The 25,625-nt window shown below is 42.4% G+C and overlaps 1 protein-coding gene across 4 annotated transcripts in view; it reads left to right on the top strand.

The window, feature by feature from the left end:
* BRD10 (bromodomain containing 10) overlaps nt 1-25,625 on the top strand; it is a 106,948-nt gene that overhangs the window by 70,988 nt on the left and 10,335 nt on the right. For all 4 annotated transcript variants that reach the window (XM_077817644.1, XM_077817645.1, XM_077817643.1 and 1 more), the window contains one exon: nt 6,438-6,527. In XM_077817644.1, coding sequence (XP_077673770.1) covers nt 6,438-6,527 — 90 coding nt within the window. The remainder of the gene's footprint in view (nt 1-6,437; nt 6,528-25,625) is intronic.

The following is a 25,625-nucleotide window of genomic DNA, read 5'->3' as shown; positions in this document are numbered from 1 at the left end:
GATGCTTCCTGCGATTCACACTCGGACACAACCATTTCCACTACAGGGTATTCCCACTGGGACTCTCCACAGCACCGAGGGTATTCTCCAAGACCCTAGCCATAGTTGTGGCCCACCTCCGCAGGCACGGGATTATACTTTCCTCCTACCTAGACTACTGCCTCATCAAAGGCAGCTCATATGGGACATTACAAGCTACCCATTTCGCCATCTCCCTCTTCTACAGTTTGTATCTACAAATAAACTTTCAGAAATCCACCCTGACACCCACACAGCGGATCAAATTCATCGGAACTCACCTGGAGTCAATTCAAACCAGAGCCTCGCTCCCACACAACAGATTCCTAGCTATTACACATCTCATACGCATGCTTTCCGTTCACCCCAGGATACAAGCAAGTATTTGCCTACAGCTTCTTGGCCACATGGCAGCCACCACCTTCGTGGTCAAGTATGCCAGGCTGCACATGAGATATCTTCAGGGTTAGCTAAACTCCAACTACAAACCCAGCAGACACACCTTCTGCATGATGCTAACTCTTCCAGCGAACGTATTAGCCTCCCTACAATGGTGGACAAAATCAGACAACCTATGCATGGGCGTTCCCTTCCAGCAACGCTCCCTGACACTCATGCTCACCACGGACACTTCCCTGATCGGTTGGGGAGCGCACCTGGGGGGACACAGGGCCGCTGGTCCCTGTCAGAGATGCGTCTGCACATACATCTCCTAGAGCTCAGAGCAGTCACACATGCTTGTCTTCACTTCCTCCCCCTTGTAAAGAACAAATCCATCCGGGTCCTAATGGACAATATAGCATGTATGTTTTACATCAACAGACAGGGGGGAGCACGATCGCGCTCCCTATGTATGGAGGCCATCCAGTTAGGTATTGGTGCATACAACACCACATAGAAAATACTGCCTCATACCGACCCGGCTGTCACAACACTACCGCCAACACACTCAGCAGACACTTCTCTGAGAAACATGAATGGGAATTACATCCCATGATACTACGACAGCTCTTCTCCCGCTGTGGCACCCAGTCGATAGACCTCTTTGCCACAATCCAGAATCGCAAATGTCACCTACTTTGCTCCAGAGTGGGACTTGGTACTGCATCGCTAGGGGACACATTCCTCATCCTGTGGAACAACTCACTTGTGTACACTTTTCCACTGATCTCTGATACACATGGTTCTCTGCAAGATCAGAAACAACAAGGCCCAGGTCATACTTATTGTCCTGGCTTGGCCCAGACAGATGTGGTACCCTTACCTGCTATGCATGTCCATCCGTCCTCCAAGGACTCTCCCCAACAGACCAGATCTGCCGTCTCAGAACAAGGGCCAACTTCTTCATCCGCAGCTCCAGAAACTTCATCTGATGACGTGGTTCCTTCATGGTTCGAAACCCATGAACTAGCCTGTTCTGAGCAGGTCCGATATGTCCTCCTGCACACTCCACTTGTAAGACTTACCTGTAAAAGTGGAAATGCTTCTCTGTCTGGTGCTCCCATAAACGCTTGACGTTCCATGCCATGACCCTCCCTAACATCCTAGACTACCTTTTGAAACTAAAACATAACCGGCTCTTGCTCAGCTCCATGAGAGTACACCTCACGGTCCTTACCACCTTCCGTGACTTACTGGACGGATATTCACTTTTTGCCCACCCCACAATAAAACGCTTTCTCACGGGCCTGCAAAACCTCTACCCTGAGATTCAGCCACCGGCAGCCACCTGGAATCTCAGCCTAGTTCTTTATGGTCTTTGAGCCCTTAGCTGGTCTTCGAGCCCTTCGTGGTCTTCGATATCTATGAAGATAGCTTTCCTAGTTGCCATAACGTCATCGAGAAGAGTAGGGGAAATAAGTGCCTGCTGGCCTACCCTCCCTACACAACCTTCTCTAAAGATAAGGTTGCCTTGCAATCCCACCCTAAATTTCTCCCGAAGGTGGTGTTTACCTTCCACCTTAATCAACCAATATAATTACCTGCATTCTATCCCAAACCTGATAAGGCTCCAGAAGAAGTGGCACTACATACCCTCGACGTCAGACGGGCAATCGCCTTTTATCTAGACAGGACTAAAATATTTTGTAAATCACCTCAGCTATTTGTCTCCACTACCGACAGATCGAAGGGGTGGCCATCTCTAAGCAACGACCTTCCAAGTGGATCTCTGACTGCATCAGATCCTGTTACCGAACTCAGAATGCCCAACCACCTGAGGGCATCAGAACTCATTCTACTCGGGCGATGTCAACATCCTTTGCCTTCCTCCATAACGTACCTATTACTGACATCTGGCCACATGGACATCTGACCACAGATTTGCCAAACATTATGCTATCACACAGGATACCACGGCAGACACCATAGTAGGCCACATAGTACTGTCTACAGTTGTCACTGCTGCAACTCCAAAGTCCCACCAACCAACTGCTTCACATTCACCTGGAGTGGAGCATCCACAGGGACAGCACTCAAAGAAGAAGAAGAGAAGGTTACTCACCTTGCAGTAACTGAGGTTCTTTGAGATGTGTGTCCCTGTGCGTGTTCCACTGCCCACCCTCCTCCTCTCTACTTTGGAGTACTATTCTGATATCTCTACGGTAAAGAAGGAACTGAGGGGGGTGCGGGATGTGCGTGCTCAGGCAGACTCTAACAATGCCGTGAGACAGCAGCTGAGCACGTGCATCCTGACCAGGCACTGCTACCGAAGATCTCCAATCAACGGCGCCAGGATGCACTGTCACCTGGAGTGGAACACCCACAGGGACACACATCTCGAAGAACCTCAGTTCTGCAAGGTGAGTAACCTTCTCTTTAGATCCACACAGAGGTGAAAGTAAGCCAGTACGGGCTGGTACGCCGTACCAGTAAGTAAGTGGCTCCCGGTATGGGCCGGTACACGGCCTTCATTAAAGTGCTGCCACGACACTTTAAGCACCATACTGGCAGGGCCTCTGATGGGAGGGGAAGGGGCAGCTGCCCTGGGGCCCAGCAATTTAAAAGAGCCCGGGGCTCCTGGCAGCGGCCGGAGCCCCAGGCCCTTTAAATCACCGCTGGAGCCCCAGGTGGCATGGGTCTAGCAGTTGTTGAAGAGCTGGCTGGGGGAATCTGGCCCCAGCCCCACGCCTTCTGCCCAAGGCCCCGCACCTTCCGGGGGCCCAGAGCCAACCCAGAAGTACCGGTAAGTCCTTTAAGTTACTTTCACCCCTGGATCCACAGCACAGATCTTCACTACTTGAGCTAGTATAGTAACTGGTGGTGGTAGTAGTAGCTGTAGTAGGTTGTCATCCTCTACGTGGACTAGCACTAGATGGGAATTAGGTGCACACTTTGCCAATGGGTTCCACAGATATTTTCAGACAGCTGAGTAATGGTGAGACTCAGAAATCTTGGGTTCCATTCCAGGTTCTAAAGGGGAGTGCTCTCTAGTAGTCACAGACCCTTCTGCTCCTGTTCTCCCTAAGCCTGACCTTTTCTGCCCCGTTCCCCTCATCCAGTCATCATATTCCAGTCTGTTTTCTCAACTCCACAGCTCCTCATCCCAGTGTCCTCATCTAGCTAATCCCAGTCTCCAACTGTGGGTAACTTTTCCAGTCTCCATGCCCACCCAGTTCTAACTTCTTGATCTGAGTTCCAGTTATCCCTTCTCCCTCACAGTCCATCTTCCTCCAAGTAATCTCCTTGCCAAATTTCAGGCTGTTGCTCCCAACCATGGAGGTGCTAGAGTTTTATACAAAACAGTTGTGTTAATTTGTTCAGCATGGGCCAAACAATGTATTTTCCCTATTTTCATTTGTGGAAGTGGTTGGACCCTTTTTGCTGAAACTTAAAAAAAAATCATCAGCCTGAGGCAGAAACCTGGCATTGGAAACTTCAGCCCAAATGGTTCAAGTTTTGGCCAAGTTATAAGCAACTGAAAATATTTTTGTAATGGGAAGAGTTGGGCAACTTAAGAATAGTTCGTGCTGCTAGCTATCTGAAGAGCAGATTGTGCAAACGTATACTTTTTGTTTTTGCAGTAAAAAAGGAATACTTTGAAAAAGCCTAAGATAGCTTGATCATTTGCTCACTTATTCTTTCATTTCTACTTTGTTTAATAAAGTTAGAGTTACTCCACTTTCTTAAAAAGAAAAGGAGTACTTGTGGCACCTTAGAGACTAACCAATTTATTTGAGCATGAGCTTTCGTGAGCTACAGCTCACTTCATCGGATGCATACTGTGGAAACTGCAGAAGACATTATATACACAGAGACCATGAAACAATACCTCCTCCCACCCCACTCCTGCTGGTAATAGCTTATCTAAAGTGATCATCAAGTTGGGCCATTTCCAGCACAAATCCAGGTTTTCTCACTCTCTGCCCCCCCCCCCCCCCCAAACTCACTCTCCTGCTGGTAATAGCCCATCCAAAGTGACCACTCTCTTTAAAATGTGTATGATAATCAAGGTGGGCCATTTCCAGCACAAATCCAGGTTTTCTCACCCCCCCACCCCCCTCCAAAAACCACACACACAAACTCACTCTCCTGCTGGTAATAGCTCATCCAAAGGGACCACTCTCCCTAAAATGTGCATGATAATCAAGGTGGGCCATTTCCAGCACAAATACAGGTTTTCTCACCCCCCCACCCCCATTTTTTTTTCTTAAAAAGACCCACTGAAGTGTGTATAAAAATTCTCTTTTTTCAGTAAAATGTTATGGAAAGTAATTATTGCCTGTATGCATTAGCTGTCTTTTAAACCTCGGTATCTTGACAAAAGAGTCTATGCTGTATTTTATTAACAAGGCTATTTTAAAAAAATAGAATTGGAGAAGGGAAGTATCAGAAACAACAACAAAAAATTGTATTGGAGAAGGTAGGCATAGGGACACTTGGAGCCTAAAATTGTCAAATCAGTGTACATAAATTTTATTTTAACTTGTTCCCATTGTAAAATTTCCTGGGTTAAAACAACTGAAATCAGAGTGCATTAGAATAATTTGATGATTTGCCATAAATATTAGTAATTGTATTCTGTCATTTTTTATTTTGTGTTCTGTTGTTAAAAGATTTAATTATGTTTGTAATCATTAGTGAACATTTTGAAGACAGACTTGAATGTTTTTTGGTATCACTTATTTTGATATTTTAAATCCAGTGACCAACCGTGCAGGGTTATAGCCTCTGGAAAAAAGTTGTTGTCAGCTGATATCTTACCCACACACCCCCTCCACCAAGACCTAGAATTCTTAAAATTCAATTATATGAGTAAAAAAATTATAGTTTTATGGTTTCTAGATTAAAAGCCTATTGTTGACATAAACGTTAGTAAACCAGAATTCTTCTGCTAGTTGCTCACATTATGTTTGTGCTCATAGGCCTGGTCTACACTAGAAAATTAGGTTGGTTTAACTACATTAGGGTGTGAATAATCCACACTAATTAGCAGCATAGTTAAACCTACCTAAATCCCCATGTAGACAGCGCAAGCTACTGCCTCTTGGGGAGGCGGGTTCCCTATGCCAGTGGGAGAATCCCTCCCATTGGTGTCGGTGGTATCTACAGAGCCACTTCAGCAGCGCCATTGCAGCGGCACAGCCTCTTTAATGTAGACAAGCTCAGTTAATCAGGAAATTAACAGCCAGAGTCTGAAAGGAAATATTAAGAAAACAAGCCATCTGTTGAAGAAATTAGTAACAGGAATGTATACATTATATTGGGTTACGTTATATTGCGTGCTTTATTTTTGTTCAAATCATGTTACTTTGTGAAAACAGCTGTGTTTTTTGGATTACCTTTCATGGGTGTATGGTGTAAACATGTGCAACTCAATTAAAATCAGTGAAATTGTACTTCCTTATACCAAGGCTGAATTTGGCCCATTGTCTTTTGTTGACTTTCTATTTTAAATGATAGTTACACTTATTTACTGGTACTTTGTATAAACAAACAAAAATAAGGTGTAATGACCTTACTAGCTCAATTGCAGCTCAGTGCTATGGAATCGTTCGGAGCATGCGTAAAGGTATTCAGAGGCACAGTTAAAACTAGGGCAAGTTTCCTGGTCTGTGTCATTCTGCACTGCAAGTTTGTCTTTTAGAAAGTACCTGGACTCTGACGCAGGCATTTACAAGCGGGGAAGTGTAAATTATGTAAGAACATATGGAGACACAGCCAGCAGTATCAAAATTTCAGCTGCTCCATGTTTATGTAAGCTTGAAGACTGATGTCTGTCTAATAAGATTTTTCTCTAAAAGTTATGGGGATTTTTTCCTTATTTGTTATATATTAATTGCAGAAGTAAAGAAAAGATCAAGTGGTAAACTTAAGCATTAAAATGTGTTTTTAGATGAGTTTTTTTTTTAACTTCAGTGTGTGTTTTTAAATGATGCATTACCAAGTCTTTTTTTGTTTGTTTGTTTGTTTGTTTTTAGCTTATTTGCACTAATCTTGATGAACTCAGGGAATTAATCACAAAAATCGAGAACGAACTCAAAGATCTGGAGAACATTAGAAAGAAATCGGTATGTGATGTTCAAAAACTTTCTTTTGTATGGGTATAAAATTGTTCCAGTTATTTTCTGGAGCCTGTCAATTGTTAGAATTTGTGTCTTATGAGTAGCTGTATGGAAGCCTCTAGAGTTAACTAGCTAGAAAGATTTTATTTTTTATTTCCATCATATCTTTATATTAGTGTTCAGTTCACAATTACTGTCAAGAATCAGTGAAATTAATAAGTATATAGCAGTCTAAGCATTTTTTCATGGTTTTGATTCAGTAAAGCTTCGGGCAGGGCAATAGTACCTTAGACAGAGTAAGGTACTCTGTACTTATTTATACTTATTTGTACTTATTCTGTGAGCACCTTTTCTTGGGGCCACATTCTGATACTAATTCAATGTATGGAATCCTCACATATTTGTGGTCATGCTTAGATTTCCAGCCACACACATGGTTACTCAAGGCCCTGTGATGTAGCCACATAATGTCTATGCTGATGTCTGACTCCTCCCCTTCCACAAATGTGTAGTCAGATTCAGCTTAGCCTGACTTTTGTATTTATAGTCAGCTGCTGAAGTGTTCATTCACGGGAGGCAACGCATTACGATCATTCCATCTGGCCTTGGAGTGGGGATTGAGGGACAGATTCATACCTAGCAGACACTGGGCCACATAACCCAAGACGCTGTTGCCAAGAAGCCAAAATCAGACCCATTGGACCAAAGAATCCAGCAGATATTGGGTGCGGTGGCAAAGAGGGAGAGTCTCCCACCAAGATGAATGTTTTTAAAAGCATAAGTGGTGGAACCCATTTGTTTTCTTGACTCTCTGGCTCAAACCCCTTCTACTATTGATCTCTGTTCTCCTTTCCGCCTCTTGATAAAAGTTTCATCTATGGCAACTGTGATCGATAGAGTTCTTAAAAATGCCACGGAAATGCCTAACAATTTTAAATGACTTTGTCTCTGTATTTTAGAAGGAAAATTAGGCTATTCAGCTTATATTGCTTTAGGTGCTTGAAGACATGTGTTCAGGTCCCCTTAGGTTATTGATACAACAAATGTTCTATTTGCAAAAAAAAGAAAAAAAGTGGATTTGGTAGGTTTAGAGAAATGGAAGAGGTATTAAATGTTAACCTGGACTATGAAAAATAGAGACTTTACTTTAAAAACTCAGAATGATGCCTAGAACAACACTCAAAGCTGAGTTATGGACTCCATTTGAAATTATTTTGCAGCTGCAAGACTGCAGCTTGGTTTCAAGACTAATAATGCGAGAGAGGTTTACCAGAATGGCAGAGATTAGTAATATAGAAGTAATATCTATGTATGGCAGTACAGATTAATAGCTATATGTGTATTCTGCTGATGTTCCTCCTATAATGGATTATCTAATAAGAGCAAGGCTTTTAGAAGAGTATGTAAATATCTAAATTTTTCATAATTGCTCATTAAGCTGAAATGTAACAATGCCTTTATATATGCTGTGCTCGGTTCTGGTCGCCCTGTCTCTAAAAGAATATAGCATAAATCCTGGGGAGTACCGATACAAATAATGCACAGAGTCAGGAAAAGATTTCCATGTAAAGCTTTCTGAGGGAGGGACCATCACATTCCATATGTTTGTAAAGGTCTGCCATAATGAGGACCTGATCCGGTTGGTCTCTAGGGACTACAGCAATGTAAATGTTACATAAAAATAAAATAAAAATTTAAGAACATGAAAAGACTGGGACTGCATTTAGTTTCATTTAAAGAGGAGATTACTAAACGGGGACTTAATAAACAATAGCGGAAATGATACAAAATAATGTGATAGAAAAGGTAAATCATATGCTCTGTTTACTCTTTTTCATTATGCGAGAACAAAAAGATATTCAGTGTAATCATAAGGCAACAAATTTAAAACTGATAAAAGGAAGTAATTCTTTACAACACATGATTAACCTGTAGAGTTTATTGCCAGGAGATGTCATTGCAACTAAGAGTTTAGGAGGCGTCAAATAGATTTATGTTGCTAATAAGACCGGCACAGTTGTAACATCCACAGTTAAATTAGATAAGGAATTTAAAAAATAGAATTGATATAAATTTTAATTCTTCAGGGAATGGGCCAGTCTCTGTCTGACAGAAGTTAAGGGATTATCCACATGGAAATTTAGTGAGTGGCAAGCTGGAGTGTAAATCTACAGCACACTGGCCTGCTATGCACTAACTGGCCTTGTGACCCTGCTACCATGCACTAAAAGTTCTGTAGTGCGTAGCTCAAAGTGTACTATTGGACTTCTAATATGCAGTAGCAGAATCTACAGAGCCAGTTATTGCATGGCAGGCTAGTGCCACTAAGTCTTCCTGTGGATAAACCCTAAGAATAACATTCCCTTTTTGGGAGGCAATTCCATAAGTGTTTGCCATGAGGTTTCTTGCAACTTCCTCTGAAACATCTAGTTCTCTCAGAGACAGCACACTGCACTAGCTGAACCATTGTCTGATATGGTATGTCAGTTCCTATGTTATATTGCGTGTTATCACATCTTGATAGTTTAAACCAAACTCTTTTAATTTGTTGCCCAAAAAAAGTTCAGTAGCTTTTTATATCTGATGGTCTTGGGCTGAGCTGTACTCTTCTTGAGGCCTGTTTTGTTTTTGCCTCTCTCTGTGTGGCAGTCCAAAGAGTGACACTGAAACTCTTCTTGCAGGATCATTGGAAGAAGCTGAATTATCAGAGGCCTTTTTTTGGAGTTATGACCCCTTTGAAGCAACTGGAATTTCTCTCTCCTTCATGACATTCCCCCTGCTGATCCCCACTGTAGGAGTTTTTTTATCTGCCACAGTGAAACATTGCTGGGGGGAGGATGTATGTCCCTCAAACCCATTGTTTTAAAACAGTGTATAAAATCTCCTACCCACAAGTCATCCCTCAGTTTCTCTACACTAATCTGTTCTGTCATGTAATATAACTCTCTCCCTGTGTAGTTGTTGTATTAAATTTAGTTAGATTTTTCTTATCTTACTCTGTTGAAACTTGGTCACTGCTACAGCGTGTTGCGTAGTCCATAGTTGTGCAGGTTACTGCTTTTTGTAAATATTAGGATTTTGTCTACTCACTTCCTTTTGGTTGTAATCAATGCTGCTTGTAGGCACACAACTATGAAATTCTGGTCTGTCAATAAAGATGCAGGCAAAGGTGATAGGCCTGCTATTTGAAGGGAAGAAAAGGGTGTATCAGAAGGGCCAATTCCATCAGTTGCTTTTCCTCCTTAGGTGGATTCCAGTCTTACGAAGGATATAGGGCTAGTGAGCTGGAAAAGATAAGGGCTATTGGAGGCATAAACGATCTTTTTGATTGGTCTCAGGGCCATCAGATTTTTGTAATGCTGGCTAAAATGCTAGTATGAAGATTTACCAGAGGACTTTGGTAGCCTTACCCTTATTCTTCCATTTAGGGACCATCTGTCCTCATTTTTGCCAGATTTGGAAATGTTTCTTAAGACGAGAGAGTTATTGAGTTTATCTGATGATGGGAGGAGCACACCCTCTAGTTCAAAACCAGCTTCCTCACATCTTAAGAGATTTTTTTCATGAGAGACTGTTATCAGAAGAAGTTAACTTCTTAGAAACTGCAGAATTGATGCCAGAGCCTAACTAGGCCAGGGATTTTTATTCCTGATATTTAGTCATTCCAGACTTCTTTCTTCATATTTACATACTTCATACATACATCAATACATTCATACATCTTCCCTCTCCTTGCTGCTTGGGTGCTAGCAACAGGAGCATTCAGAACACAGGAGAGACAGTACTCCTACTCTCAGTATTCCTAGTAACTGACCCCTGTCAGCACTTAGGAACTGTAAGGAAAATGGAGCATGCTCAGTGCAGAGTAAATCTTCAGAGAATTTAGTTGCTAAACTAGCATACTTCTGAGCACATGCAAACTACAGTTTTTAGAGTCTTGTAGTTTGGTCAAATTTGGGTGGATTTTCACAGGAATAGCAAATAAGCACATCCTTGATACTAAGGTAACTGTGCTGCCAAGTTTCAAGTCCCTGCTCAAAAACATGGAGGTGCCAGAGCCTCTTAATTAAACAGTTGTAAGATTTCTTTAACATAGGAAAAACAGCATATTTTACTCAGATGTCATTTTCTGAAATGGCTAAACAATTTTATCTGAAATTTCCAAGACAGTTCAGCCTGAGTTAGACTTGTGGCATGGAAAATTTCAGCCCTTATGCTTTTAAGTGTTACAAAATTATAAGCAACTGAAAATGGGTTTGTATAATGGAAAGTGTTAGGCAACCTTAATTTAGCTATCAGTGTTGCTATCAGCTGCTCCTGCAATAATGAAAACAATGGACCTATTGAAAAAGTTTTCCACTCATTCTGTGTCTGGATGTATCAAGCAGCTTGATCCTAGACACCCTGTACAATTTAATATCTTTTGCTTTAGTCGTGAGTAATGTTCTTCCATCAAGAAAAGCTGTGCAGAAGAAGATCAATCTCCTGATTACTGCTAGATTTGTAGCAGCCTAATGGCATAGATCATTGGTGTCCAACATGTGGCCCTTGAGGATGACCTGTTAAGAAGAAAATGTGTATTTGATTATGAATTGCAAATAAGCTACTCCATTCATTTTTAAACTGGAGTTGAATCAGCCCCATCGCTGCATCCTGCCAAATTGCTGCGCACCACTTTCCTTGCTGCCCCAGCCCTTCACAGCAGTACCTCTGATGTGAGCTAGGTGCTCCCTGAGCAGCTGCTGTCCTTTCCCTGCTGCAGCTGGTCAGCAGCTCCCCTACTAGCTTACCTGTTGCATTGCAGGGAATATATCTGGCTAATCCATTGCTTGCTTTCTTGCTGGGCTGTGGGAGTCAGAGAGATGCAGGAAAAGGAACTTGAACAAATCAGCTTGAGCCTAGGGGAGTAGCTAGCAAAGGATGCTGGCTCCCCTTCCCCACATAGGCCAGGGCAGCCCCAGAGAGGGTAAAAAGAGGAGAAGCTGAAAACTATAAACCAGTTACAGCTCCCTAATTCTCTGCCCCAGCCCAGGTTGGTGCATCCTGAGGCTGCTTTTGACTCATGCTAGCTGGCAGTATCTTATAGGAGGGACCATACATCAGCTAGGGATAGCCAGAGCACAGTGCACTCCACCCATTTCCTCTTCTCACTTCCAACACACGGTTTGTGCCAGGGGATGTAAAAAGGGAGGCACAGGAGCTGGCTATACTAGCTGTAGTTCCAGGGGAATCTCCAGGTTGAGGCTAGTGGGTGGTTTCTCCTCACTTTCTTTGCCTGAGTGGTATAAAGGGAGTAGAATAGGGCAGAGAACCTGCCTCAAAATATTGATTTTGCCCCCTTGAGCTTTCAGAAACTATGTTTGTCCCTCAGGATGAAAAGGGCAGACATGACTGATGTAGATTTTGTGATTTTATTTTAGCCAGTTAATGTAAAGCATGTGGTGTTCAGGATTCGGGTCCATTTACAGTAACTAGTTTCTGTCCAGAAGAGAGGACTGGGAAAAGCAGAACCACTGGGTTTCCTACCTCTCTGATTCCAGCACCAGACCATGTATTATCACAGTTATACATGGAACATTTAAGTAACCAAATTTTACAGAGGGGAAAACATTCCGTTTTGTATCCGACTTGCTACATCTTGCTTGCTGAAATTCTTGGAATCCTAAATAATTGATTGGGGTCCTACCAAAATTTTAGTGAATTCACTGAAGCACCCTAACTGATAAACTAAGGAATCCTATGGAGTCTTCTCATTCAGCAGACATGGAAACCCAATTGTTGCTTGTTTTTTATGAATGTGCGGTCAGAATACTTTTGTTGTCATTCAGTTGCCTCTTAGTTTCATTCTCTTTGATTTACTTTTCTGAGTTGTGTATTACATGTTAGGTCATAACATTTATAACCTATGAAACACAGTTGTTCTTTGAGTACCACCTCCATAATATTTGGTCAATGTAGTTATAGCAGGTTCTCGTTTTGATAAACCTATTGATTGTGGTACATGTTGCCAGTGATACATGCATAATACTTTGAGAACCACTGCCATAAGGAGTTGCCTGTTATATTTCTTAATTTTCTTCTATATTATTTGTGAAACTTAAAAGATAGGTAAAGCTATTGCCTGAGATAAATATGGAAAAGTAAATAGTTGGAATGGTGAATGGACTTCTATCCCTCTTAAAAATAGCAGGCTGTAACAAACTGAAAATTAAGATGATCTACTAACAAAGTAGAACCACAAAGGGCAAAATCTGGGCTTGCTTTTGGGTTACATTGTGGTGGAGAGTAAGGGATATATTTTCCTCTTAATGTACAGGGATTTATACATGCAACTCACTTTCCATTAGAATAAAAAAAAACTGTAAAAATTATCACACCCTTGAAACAAACAAACTGGGCAAACTTTTTGGCCCAAGGGCCACATGTGAGTATGGAATTTGTATGGCGGGCCATGAATGCTCATGAAATTGGGGTTGGGTGTGAGAGGGGATGCAGGCTCTGGGGTGGGGTCAGAAATGAGGAGTTCAGGGTGCGGGAGGGGACTCTGGGCTAGGACAGAGGGTTGGGGTGCAGGGAGGGAGTTGAGGGGCTCCGGCTGGGGGTGTGGGCTCTGGGGTGGGGTTGAGGGTGCAGAAGGGTGCTCTGGGCTAGGATCAAGGGGTTAGGAGGGCAGGAGGGGGATCAGGCTGGAGCAGGGGGTTGGGGTATGGAAGGGAATCGGGGCAGGCTCCAGGTGGCGCTTACCTCAAGCAGCTCCCAGAAGCAGCAGCATGTCCCCTCTCCGGCTCCTATGTGGAATCACAGCCAGGCAGGTCTGCACACTGCCCCGTATGCAGGTGCCACTGCTACAGCTCCCACTAGCCATGGTTCCCAGCCATTGGGAGCTGAGGGGGCAGTGCTTGGGGCAGGGGCAGAGTGCAGAGACCCCTGGCTGCCCCTATGTGTAGGAGCCGGAGAAGGGACATGCCGCTGCTTCTGGGAGCTGTGCGGAGCCACGGCACACACAGAGTGGGGCAAGCCCCCAACCCTGCACCCTGACTGGAGTGCCAGAGCAGGGCAAGCCCCCAACCCCACTCACCAACGGGAGCTTGAGGGCTGGATTAAAACATCTGAAGGGCTGGATATGGCCCATGGGCCATAGTTTGCCCACCCCTGTTCTAAAGTGCCTTATATATCTGAAGGTATATATTAATCTTCAAAAGTAGTTAAGGCAACATATCCAAACATCAGCAGTAGTTATAATTAAATATCTAACTTTTCTTTAAAATATTGGCATGAAAAGAGGTAGGGAAATGTTTGGTTATCAGCAGTTAAGAGGGTGGAAGATTCAACTACTGGAAGGGAACAGGTTTGTTAGTATCTATAAAGGAAAACCCTGTAAAGCTTCAAGAGATGACATATAGGTACATGTTGTAATGTGTTAAGAGAATGAATGTTGGTAAAAACCAGGAGCTTCTTTTGACAGAGAGCAACAAATGACTAGTCCAGTGTTGAAGAATCTTACTGTCTCAGGTTAGTTTATAACAGTGGTTCTCAACCAGGGATGTATAGAGATCTTCCGGGGGTACATCAGCTCAGCTAGATATTTGCCTAGTTTTACAGCAAGCTACATAAAAAGCACTAGCAAAGTCAATACAAACTAAAATTTCATATAGACAATGACTTGTTTATACTGCTCTATATACTACACAGAAATGTAAGTGCAATATTTATATTCCAATTGATTTATTTTAGGATTATATGGTAAAAATGAGAAAGAAAGCAATTTTTCGGTGATAGTGTGTTGTGACACTTTTTTGTATTTTGGTGTTTGATTTTGTAAGCAAGTAGGTGAAACTTGGGGGTACGCAAGACAAATCAGATTTCTGAAAGGGATACAGGAGTCTGGAAAGGTTGAGAGCCACTGGCTCATAAAATTTACAGAGCTCATACTGAGAGTAGAAAAAATGCCTGCTATTTTTGAATTAAGCTTTTCCAAATTTTCTTTAAAAAATAAGATGCTGTAAATTAGCTAATGAAATGATAATTTTTGTTTCCGTAAGGGAAAGTAGAACACTTGGCTGAATGGGCTGACAATATCTCTCTGATTAGGCATATTGTAATAAAGACTAAACCACAAAATGAAGACATACATTATCAGCAGCTAGAAGTCTTATCGCTAATTTGCTTTCATTTTGTGATGCCTCAGTATTCTGAAAACAGAAACAAGATTTCTTTATTTTCATTGATACTGTTTTTAGGACCAATTTCTGAAAGAAAAGTGCTGATGTAATCAGTTGTATTTTGCATGATTCTGAAAGTGTATTAGCTTGTTGATCTTTCATGATAAAACATAATTGGCAGTAGTTGTTTAAGGATTTAGTATAGCAAAGGTCTAATGCAGCTGTTCTCAAATTGTGGGTTGGGACCCCAAAGTAGGTCGCAATCCTAATTTAATGGGGTCGCCATGGCTGGTGTTAGACTTGCTGGGTCCTGAGACCAAAGCCAAAGCCTGAGTCCCACCTCCTGGGGCCAAAGCCCGAGAACTTCAGCACTGGGTGCCAGGGCTGAGGTTACAGGCCCCCGAGCTGGGGTTGAAGCCTTTGGGCTTTTCTCCCCACACCTCCCAGCTCTCGGTGATGGGGCTTGGGTGTTGCTCCCCCACAGTGTAGCTTAGGCTTTGACTCTTCCCCTCCTCCCCCAACTGGCCTGGGATGGCGGGGCTCAGGCAGACTCAGGCTTTGGTCCCTCCTCCTGGGGTCATGTAGTAATTTTGTTATCAAAAGTGGGTCATAGTGCAATGAAGTTTGAGAACCTCTGGATGTATAGCGCTATCTTCACTGAGGAGACCACTGTTGAGGTTTGGTTGTTCCAGATAGTCCAGCAATCACTTTGTTGGTAGTTGTACTCTTCTCAGGATTCTGTTATGTGGAAAACGTTGTTGTAACTAACCAGGTAAAATTGGGGTGTGCCACTGATGAGGAAAAAAACAGTTAACCATTATGTGAGGCTCTACAGAAGTTTTTTATTGTAGTCTGGCACATTTGCCTGCTAAGAGAGCACATGAGAGCTAAGAGAAACAAATTATTACTCATTTTGTATTAGAAATTAAGTCTTATTAACAGTATTTCCTTTAAGAGAAAATATTAGTAGACAGCCACTGAAAGGCTGAGGCCTCATTTGTAGGAACAGCTTGGTTTTCTTGGCTCTCCCTGCACGTCTTGAAGTCCCAACCAGATATTTTTAAAGAAGCATATTGAGCTGAAGTCTGATCATTTCCCTGCCAATTCCATAGCCACAGAATAAATTCTTAACTATATAATTAATGCAGAGATGTGCAATGAGTTTTTTAGAAGTTCTTCTTTCTGAATATGAAAGACCGTTCACAGATTTTTGTTTGTTTCCAGTTCTGTTCCTCAGATGACAACTAAAGCCACATATTTTATACATAATTTTTATTTGGAAATTATGTTGCAGACATTAAAATGCATGTCATTGACATGCAGCCACTTTTATTGTTAACTAAAATGGAAGCACCTGTGTTTTATATTTTGAATGCCCCCATAAGGTCAAATCCTGCATTTTTAGTCACTCAGAAAGCCTGTTGAAGCCAGTGGGACTGAGTAAGAATTGTTGTAGGATTTTGCCCATAACTAAGGTAAGAAGGGCATTCAAAACATTCTGAACTTAAAAGTTACCAATTTTTTTCTTTAGGTGTCTGATGTCCAAAGCAGCTGCAGTTCACCAGCTCCCTCTCCGTGTAACATCACTAGAACACGGTAGACTGGTGATGTCACACATTCCACCGAACCCCGCTGCAGAATGGAGCAGGCCTATAAGGGTAAGGTAAGTTTTCTCCTTCCACCACCACCCTTTTTGAACAATATTGCATGGTTTTGTAAGATTACTAATATTCTTTATTTTATGTCCCGTAGGATATAAAATAAGAATTTTTAAAAATCTTATAAAACTGCATAATATTGTGGTTGTGTGTGTGTGTTTATTTAAAAAATAAAAGTTTAGTCCTTACCCCCTGTATACATATCCTGGCTCCAGTCTGCTTTGGGGTTCCATGATGAGTATGCCATTATCAGACTAGTGTATGCTGGGGCATCACGGAGAGCGGAGTCAGCATTCCATGGCTGCTCTGGATGTCGGAATCCTAATTTTTTTTAAAAAAGGTAAGTTTTAAGTTCAGAATTTGTTGACTGTCTCTCTAACCGTAGTCATATGGGAACATTCAGCACATAATTGTAAATGGTATTTTCCTTTTGTTAAATATAGTTATAAGCCACCAATAAAGAGCACATTTTACACTTTCCTTTATAAAAATATTTGATCATTTGTTCAAAAGTCCAAATATCATAACTTATTGCTACCAGAACAAAAATACTAATTTTTTGCCACTACCTATAATTAGGAGTCACACTGGGGAGAAAAGCGGTCGTATTGGTACTCTCTTCCAGCTCTGCCCCAGTTTAAAGCTCTGCCTACAATCCCAAAGTTGCTGATATTTATGTTAAAATGATCAGCAGAGAAATAGTTAAGAATGTTGATTGTAAAGTGTTATAATCATGCTCTACAGTAAGCTCAAGGAAACAAATTGTAAGAGTTCACATTTCTCTTAAGAATAAATGTTGGACCTCTGCTCAAAAAGTGTTTGGGGGAAAGGATCCTTACCCCTCCAGTACAGTGGCTTGATGTGGAGCATCTCCACTTCCACTAATACAACTCATAGGATTTGGTAATGTTGAAACCCATATGCCCATCTGTCAAGGCTAAATCCCCACTCTGGCACTGGGGTGCAGAAGCTGGGGGCCTGCAAGGATTCTAAAAATTTGTATTTGCCACTCCAGGTTTGTATTATACTCCCAAGGTTACAACTTTTCTCTGACCTTGGCTTGGTAAACGCTGGCACCACCCAAATGCAAAAAACCCCCTTGAACTCAGGAAGGAACACTTGGGAATTCTTCCCTGTGGGGTACCCTCAAGCCCATTCACCCCCACCTCCGGGGAAGAGCTGAGAAAAAACAACAACAAAGGAAATTAGCTGTTGCCAGCAGCTAATCAAACAGCATATGCACAAACCTCTTGGGACACCAAAAATTCAATCCTGTTCTTCAAAAAGGTAAATTTTATTAAAAACATAAAGGAAGAAAATACATCTAGAACTTAGGCTTTTGCTAGATTTTAAAAGAGCAATTCCAAAAATTAAGCACCCAAACTAGCTTTCTTGGGGGTTCATCTTAAAGGTTACAAGCAGTAGCATAGCTGGGAGGTGGGTGGAGTGGCTGCTCCCCCTCTGAGCACAAGTGGCGCCTTTTTAATTTATAGGCTCCTTTTTTAATTTTTACTCACCTGGTAGCGCTCCGGTCTTCGGCGGCGGGGGCCTTCATGCGTTCCAGTTCCTCGGCGGCAGGGGCCTTCACGCTCTCTGGCTCCTCGGTGGCGGGGGCCTTCATGCTCTTCAGGTCCTCGGCAGGGGCCTTCACGTGCTTTGGGTCCTCGGTGGGGGCCTTCATTCGCTTCAGGTCCTAGGCAGCATTTCAGCGGCGGGGGCCTTCAGTGCTGCTGCGGACCCGGAGCGCCGCTTGGTGAGTACAAGTGGGTGGCACCTTTTCTTATGTCCTGTTCGCTCCACCTAGGTACGCCACTGGTTTCAAGCAAACAAAGGCATAAGGGGTTAGCACAGAGGAGATCCACAAGCCACAATAAGAAATAAACCTGATTGTGTCTAACTAAACATTCCCTGTCCAAATAATTTCTTCTAGGTTTGGAAGATACTTTTTCATACCTGGTTCAAACATTACTCAGCATTTCTCCTTATAGCGTTGCTGCTCCGTGTCCCTGCAGCAACAGACAGAGAAAGTTTCTTTCCCAATTTTTAAAAGTTCTAGCCTTCCCCCTGGCTCTTTTCGTCAGGTGCCCACTTTTTTTTTTTCTTTACCTCGGGGACTTTTTAACCCTTTACAGGTAAAGCAAGTAAAGAACAGCTGTCAAGAGGGATTTTACAGCTAACTGGCTGGCTGGGTGTCCATCAAAGGGAGCTACCCCCCCACTTTATTTGTTACATGCCCCCCAAATCACATACAGTGCTGGCTAGCCTAGTTCAGGTCAGCTGGGATTTCTTCCTGGAGGCTTAGAAAACAGAGTTAATAAGATACATGCACCTCTAATGTTACTAATAATTACATGAAGAACTAAACAGTACTTTTTACATTTCAAGGACTACAATGACTTAGAATGCAGGGACATTTTTACGCAGCTGTTCTGGGAAACCTTCCCAAGAGAGTGCATCAGCCACTTTGTTAGAGGCTCCTGAAATGTGTTGTATTTCAAAATCAAAGTCTTGAAGAGCTAAACTCCACCGAAGAAGTTTTTTGTTACTTTTTTTGACTATGTGAAGCCACTTCAGTGCAGCATTGTCAGTCTACAGGTGGAACCACCATTCCAAAATGTATGGGCGTAGCTTCTCCAGAGCATACACAATGGTGTAATATTCTTTTTCTGAGACTGACCACTGGCTTTCCCTCTCAGAAAGTTTTTTGTGGAGAAACACGACAGGATGGAATTGTTGATCTGGTCCTTCCTGCATTAAAACTGCTCCTACACTACGCTCGGACGCATCTGTGGTTATGATGAACAGTTGATTGAAGTCCGGGGCCCTCAGTACAGGGTCAGACATAACGGCCACCTTAACCTGGTTAAAGGCTTTCTGACACTTGTCAGTCCACTGAACTGCATTTGTCAGGTCTGTCAGAGGGGTGGCAATTTGGCTGTAGCGTGGTACAAATCGTCGGTAATACCCAGCCAAGCCCAAGAAGGATTGGACCTGCTTATTCATTCATAGATTCCAAGGCCAGAAGGGACCATTGTGATCATCGAGTGAGTCTGACCTCCTGCATAACACAGGCCACGGAACTGCCCCGAAATAATTCCCACAGCAGAGCTTTTAGATCTTGATTTAAAAATGGTCAGTGATGGAGCATCCACCACCAGGATTATTATTAGTGAACATCAATAAATCCGCTGGTGAGGACAGGCCAATTTTGGATAGCATTTACCTTAGCCTGTAGGGAGTTGATAGTACCTTAACTCACCTGGTGTCCAAGGTAGGTCCAAGGTAGGTGAGGCCTATTTGACACTTTTTGGCCTTAACGGTTAATCCTGCCTCCCTTATGCGCTGGAAGACAGCTTGGAGGTGTTCCAGGTGTTCTGCCCATGAATCTGAGAATATAGCCACACTGTTGAGGTAGGCAATTGCAAATTCCCCAAATCCATCCAGAAGGTTATCTACCAGTCTGTGGAAGGTGGCGGGCGCATTTCGCAGTCCAAAAGGGAGCACATTAAATTCATACAGCCCTACATGGGTGATGAAGGCTGACCTTTCCTTGGCTGGGTCATCTATCAGCACTTGCCAGGACCCCTTAGTTAAGTCTAAGGTGGAGATGAACTGGGCACATCCCAGTTTCTCCAACAGTTTATCTCTGCATGGCATTGGATAGTTTTCTAAGCGAGTTATAGCATTTAGTTTACGATAGTCCGCACAAAAACGGATTTCCCAGTCTGATTTGGGAACCAGAACCACTGAAAAGGCTCATGCACTTTGAGAGGGGCAGATTACACCCATATGTAACATGTCCTTGGTCTCCCTTTCTATTGCAGTTTTGGCTTGAGGAGCCATCCGGTAGGGTTGGGCTCTAATTGGGAGAGCATCACCTGCGTCACTGGAGTGGTACACCCATTCTGTCCGTCCTGGGGTGGCTGAAAACATTGGCGCGAAGCTGGTGCACAGCTCCTGGATTTGCTGTCACTGCTTATGTCCAAGGGTCATGGAAAGGCTCGCCTCTTCCACACCACCATTGCTTTTTCCTTCATAGTATACTCCTTCAGGCCACTCAGCATCGTCTCTCTCCTGGGTGGTAAACTGGAGAACCTTGATTTTTCGGGAATAAAAGGGCTTTAGAGAATTAATATGGTATAGTTTAGGTTTTAGGGTAGGGTCTGGGAATGCTATGAGGTAATTAACAGCTCCCAGGTGCTCTCAGACCATAAATGGCCCCTCCCACAACGCTTCCATTTTATTGGCCTAGAGTGCTTTCAGGACTGTGACTTGGTCACCTGCTCTGAAGGAACGCTCTCTGCCATGTTTATCATACCAGGCCTTTTGCTCTTGTTGAGCATCCTGTAGGTTTTCTCGAGCAAGGGCTAGAGTAGGGGTTCTCAAATTGGGGGTCAGGACCCCTCAGGTGGTCACGAGGCTATTACGTGGGGGGTCGTGAGCTGTCAACCTCCACCCCAAACCCCGTTTTGCCTCCAGCATTTATAATGGTGTTAAACATATAAAAAATGTTTTTAATTTATAAGGGGTGGGGGTCACATTCAGAGGTTTGCTATGTGAAAGGGGTCACCAGTAAAAAAAAGTTTGAGAGCCATTGGGCTAGAGAGTCTTTGAGGGTGTTTTGTAGGTTGGTTACAAAGTCCAAAATGTTAGTTCCTGGAGAAGATGTAACCTCCTCCCATTGTTGCTTCACCAGTTGTAATGGTCCCTTAACTTCATGGCCATAAACGAGTTCAAATGGTGAAAATCCAAGACTGTGATATTGTACCAATCATTGGAGTGCTCATTCCCAAATTTATGTATCATGGCCCCCAAAGTCCCTTCATATTTCTCCACTAGGCCATTTGTTTCATGGTGGTAAGGGGTGGCCACCTAGTGGTTCACCCCATGAGCTTCCCAAAGATGTTTCATGGTCCCTGACAGGAAGTTAGTTCCCAAATCCATAGGGATGTCAGAGGGCCAACCTACCCTGGCAAAAATGTCTGTCAGTGCCTGGCTCACGCTTTTAGCCTTGGTGTTGCTTGGAGCTACTGCTTCCAGCCATCGGGTAGCAAAATCCATGAAGGTCAGAATGTATAGCTTTCCTCTGGGTGTCTTCTTAGGAAAAGGACCCAGAATATCCACAGCTACATGCTGAAATGGAACCTCAATGATGGGGAGTGACTGGAGAGGGGCCTTGACCTGGTCTTGGGGCTTTCCCACCCTCTGGCACACCTCACAAGACTGGACATAGGTAGAAACATCCTTGCCCATTCCCTCCCAGTGGAAGGACATCCCCAAACGGTTTTTGGTCCTGTTCACCCCAGCATGGCCACTAGGGTTAATGGATCATGGGCTAAGGATCATGGGCTAAGCTCAAGAGCTTTTCCCTGTACTTAGTTGGAACTACCAACTGTCTGAGGATGCCAGTCCTCCTTGTGCCACCAGAAAGAGTCTCCTTGTATAAGAGTCCTCCTTCTATAACAAACCTGGACCTATTAGAAGAGCTGAGAGGCGATGGGTCACTCCATTCCGCTGTCCAAGCTCCCTTGATTCTCTCATCTGCTTCCTGCTCTGCCTGGAACTGCTCCCTTAATGCTGGAAACATTAGTTCCTCGCTGAGTTGTAGACTTGGGCTTGGTCCCCCTGGAAGTGATGTAGGTTTTTCTGTTGACTGTGAACCACTCTCCGCTGGTGCACTAGATGCTATTTCAGGCTCCGGGTAAGCCTCTTGCGCCAATTTAGCTGCTGCTGCGGCTGCAGGCTCTGTGGCACCCCTTGGTGCTGGCTCCCTGACTCTGGTGGGGTTGCAAGCATGGGCACTGGTGCTGATTGCTCTACCAGTTCCGATCCTTGGACTGGTTCGGGCTGGGTCCCAGGAATTGGATCCGTCATAGACTCTGTCATAGACTCTGGTCTGGGGTCTGGTTTCAACACCTCTGGCTGGGTTCCTGTAGGAGGCTCAGGAATGGAGTTAGGTGTGGAGACCTGTTTAGCCTGGCTGTGGGTGACCATCAAAGGGAGCTATTCCCCCACTTTATTTATCACAATATGCCCCTCACTGAGGGAAGGAGTTGTGCATGGAATCATAAAGTGACAGATTTATTAGTCACTCCATGAAATCGCTTCTGTAGAGTTCCCTGAGCAGCCAAACCCTCTTTCTTTGTGCAGTAGAATCATAATTGTTCCACTGCATTTGGCCCTTTCTGTGCCCACAGAAGAAGAGCACCATTTGGTTGTAACAGTAATTTTTCATTCCATTTGTCTGTAGATTCAGCACTGCATCAAGTCACATTCAGAACATTATCTTTGAGAGAACAGGGACTAGAAATAATTATTTTTAAATGAATGCTGAATTTCTGTAGAAACTAGTAGGCCACCAAGGAATTGCTTATATAGGCATAATACCATGAGCTGACCCAATCCGATCCCTGTCTTCAACTGTGATTTAGTTTTCTCTGTAATAAAGAATACAAGGCTATATGTTCTATCATAGATGTGAAATAGAGTCCTGGTTATTTTGCACTTGTGTAGGAAGTAAAATGCTGGGGTTTGTAATGTACCTCAGAAAACATGTTTTCTATTTTCATTGTTTTTGACTAGTTTTATGTCTGAAGTTTGCTAACAGATCATTTATTCCGCAAAGGGTCTTCTCACAAATCGCACTCTGTCTTGAAAGCTACATTGAACTGCACTGATAAAAAACCTGGCCCAGTAAAACAAATGGCCTTGTACCTTTTTTTCTTATCTACTGTGTGCTTTAAACATATGTGAGGAAAGAGTACTCTGCACATTCTATTCTACTTGTCATTATGCATTAATACCAGTAGGTTTAGCTCCAACAGCTGTACTCCAGGATCCTGAGAAAAATGAACAGTTGGGATTCAAGAACATAATTACATTTCAAATAAGCCATGATATTTTGTATCATAGTCGCACAGAAATGATTGGGAAAACAAACAGAATGTGGAGTTGTCCAGAAATTTTAATCTGGATGACATGAATTTTCTTAAGAAATTGAAATTAGAATTTCCCATCTTGCTTTTTAAATTAGAGGAATGTGACCTCTACACATCTGATGTTCCCTCCTCAGGTGATTTTAATCTAATAAAAGCTCGTAGTCCATTCTTACACTAAAGCCTATGCTTGTGCCAATTTGGTCAGCACATTCTACAACTTTTTACTTTAAAGTTTATTCAGTGGCCCAATCCACCTAAGATAAATTCTACTTTCCCTGCCCAAATCAGAATATCAGTCATCTCTACAGGTAAATGAGTCTCAGAAAAATCCGTTTATTCCTTCATTCTTTGTTCCACCCAAGCTACATTTCACATATTAATCCATCATCTTTATCTTACTTTTATGTGTCTTAATCTGTGCTGAATTCAAGACATGTACAATATCTCAGTGTCCTGAAGTCAGTCAGATTCTGTTTACTTATTTTAATGTTTTGTTTTCAGTATTACCCATTTTATGTATTCCAATAGTACTATATGATATACAAATGCATTTATGTCTGTAATTCTCTATGTGGAATTTTAAATATACTCTTTAAAATGAAATAAATCGCTCAAACTAATTGTTTTCTACTGTAAATAGTTCTATTGACTACTCTTATGAGTAACCAATAGCAGGATTCTAATTAGGCTATATTGCACATATATAACTTTTTATTATAGTATCTGTTGACAGTTTTTTACTTCAATATATAATATGAGCAGTGTGACCAATTTACACATGGGGGAATTAAAACACATAATTTCCTGACTTTTCTGTGTGTTAAATCTTAATCATAATTTGGCATTAATGTATAGCTTTTCATTCAAGTACCTTGTTTTTTGTAATTTTAATTAAAGAATAAGCAATAAGTAGTCATTCATTCTGCTGTATAAAATGCAAATGATTGCACATCATAGTAAAAACAGTGGACTGTTTTCAAACAAGCTAGAAACCTGAGTGATCATACTGTGCACTGGGGAAGTCTCCTGGGGATGGGTGGAAAGGAATCTTTCCAACAAGCCATGGAGATTACTGTAGACTCTTGAAGGGCTGTAACTTCAGGCCCTAATCCAACGCTTCTTGCAAAAATTCCATGCATTCTGGGGTACAGGTAGCCCTTATAGAGCAGAGCTCTGCAGCAAACTAAGGGTGCAGATCAAATGTGGAGATGAGTTCCCACCAACTCCTCTCCCTGTTTTTGCAGCAGAACCATGCCGTCTTTCCCTGTCTCAACATCATCTATGGCAAGATTTGGCCCAATGAGTCCAGTTCGTTCCTATAGTACACTGAACTTAGTGAGGTGGCAAAAGTATGAGGGCAGAGTGTGGATATCCAGACTCATTTTTATGACTACCTCAATAATTAAGCTCTTGTGGCAAATATATATAAAGCATATATGTCCGCTTTGTAAAGTGCCATGTAAATGTATAGTGTTAAATTACTATTTTTTTTTAATAATCACAATCGATGCCCACTTAAATAACTAGTAAGGAAAATAATGTACTGTACATGCACATTACTCTGTTTAACATGCATTCTTCATGGAGGATTATACAAACTAAGGTTCAGTTTGGAAAAGAAAACCGTTTTTGAGTTATCTGACTGGAAAAATTACAGCTGTCGATTAATCGCAGTTAACTCAAAAAAATTAATCGTGATTAATCAGTTTTAATCGCACTGTTAAACAATAGAATACCAATTGAAATGTATTAAATATGTTGGATATTTTTCTATATTTTCATATATATTGTATTCTGTGTTGTAATTGAAATTAGTGTATATTATTTTTATTATAAATATTTGCACTGTAAAAATAGTAAAAGAAGTAGTATTTGTCAGTTCACCTCATACAAGTACTGTAGTGCAATTGCTTTGTCATGAAAGTGCAACTTACAAATGTAGATTTTTTTTGGTTACATAATTTCACTCAGAAACAAAACAAAGTAAAACTGCAGAGCCTACAAGTCCACTCAGTCCGACTTCTTGTTTAGCCAATTACTAAGACAAATAAGTTTGTTTACATTTACGGGCGATAATGCTGCCCTCTTCTTATTTACAGTGTCACCAGAAAGTGAGAACAGGCATTTGCATGGCACTTTTGTAGCTGGCATTGCAAGATATTTACATGTCAGATATACTAAACATTCGTATGCCCCATCATGCTTCAGCCACCATTTCAGCGGACATGCTTCCATGATGACGCTCGTTAAAAAAAATGATGCGTTAATTAAATTTGTGACTGAACTCCTTGGGGGAGAACTGTATGTCCCCTGCTCTGTTTTACCTGGATTCTGCCATATATTTCA

Source organism: Eretmochelys imbricata, chromosome 5 (genome assembly GCF_965152235.1).
Source record: "Eretmochelys imbricata isolate rEreImb1 chromosome 5, rEreImb1.hap1, whole genome shotgun sequence".
Classification (NCBI taxonomy): domain Eukaryota; kingdom Metazoa; phylum Chordata; order Testudines; family Cheloniidae; genus Eretmochelys; species Eretmochelys imbricata.
Note: the sequence above shows the minus strand (reverse complement) of the source record. Positions and strands in the feature narration are given on the sequence as shown.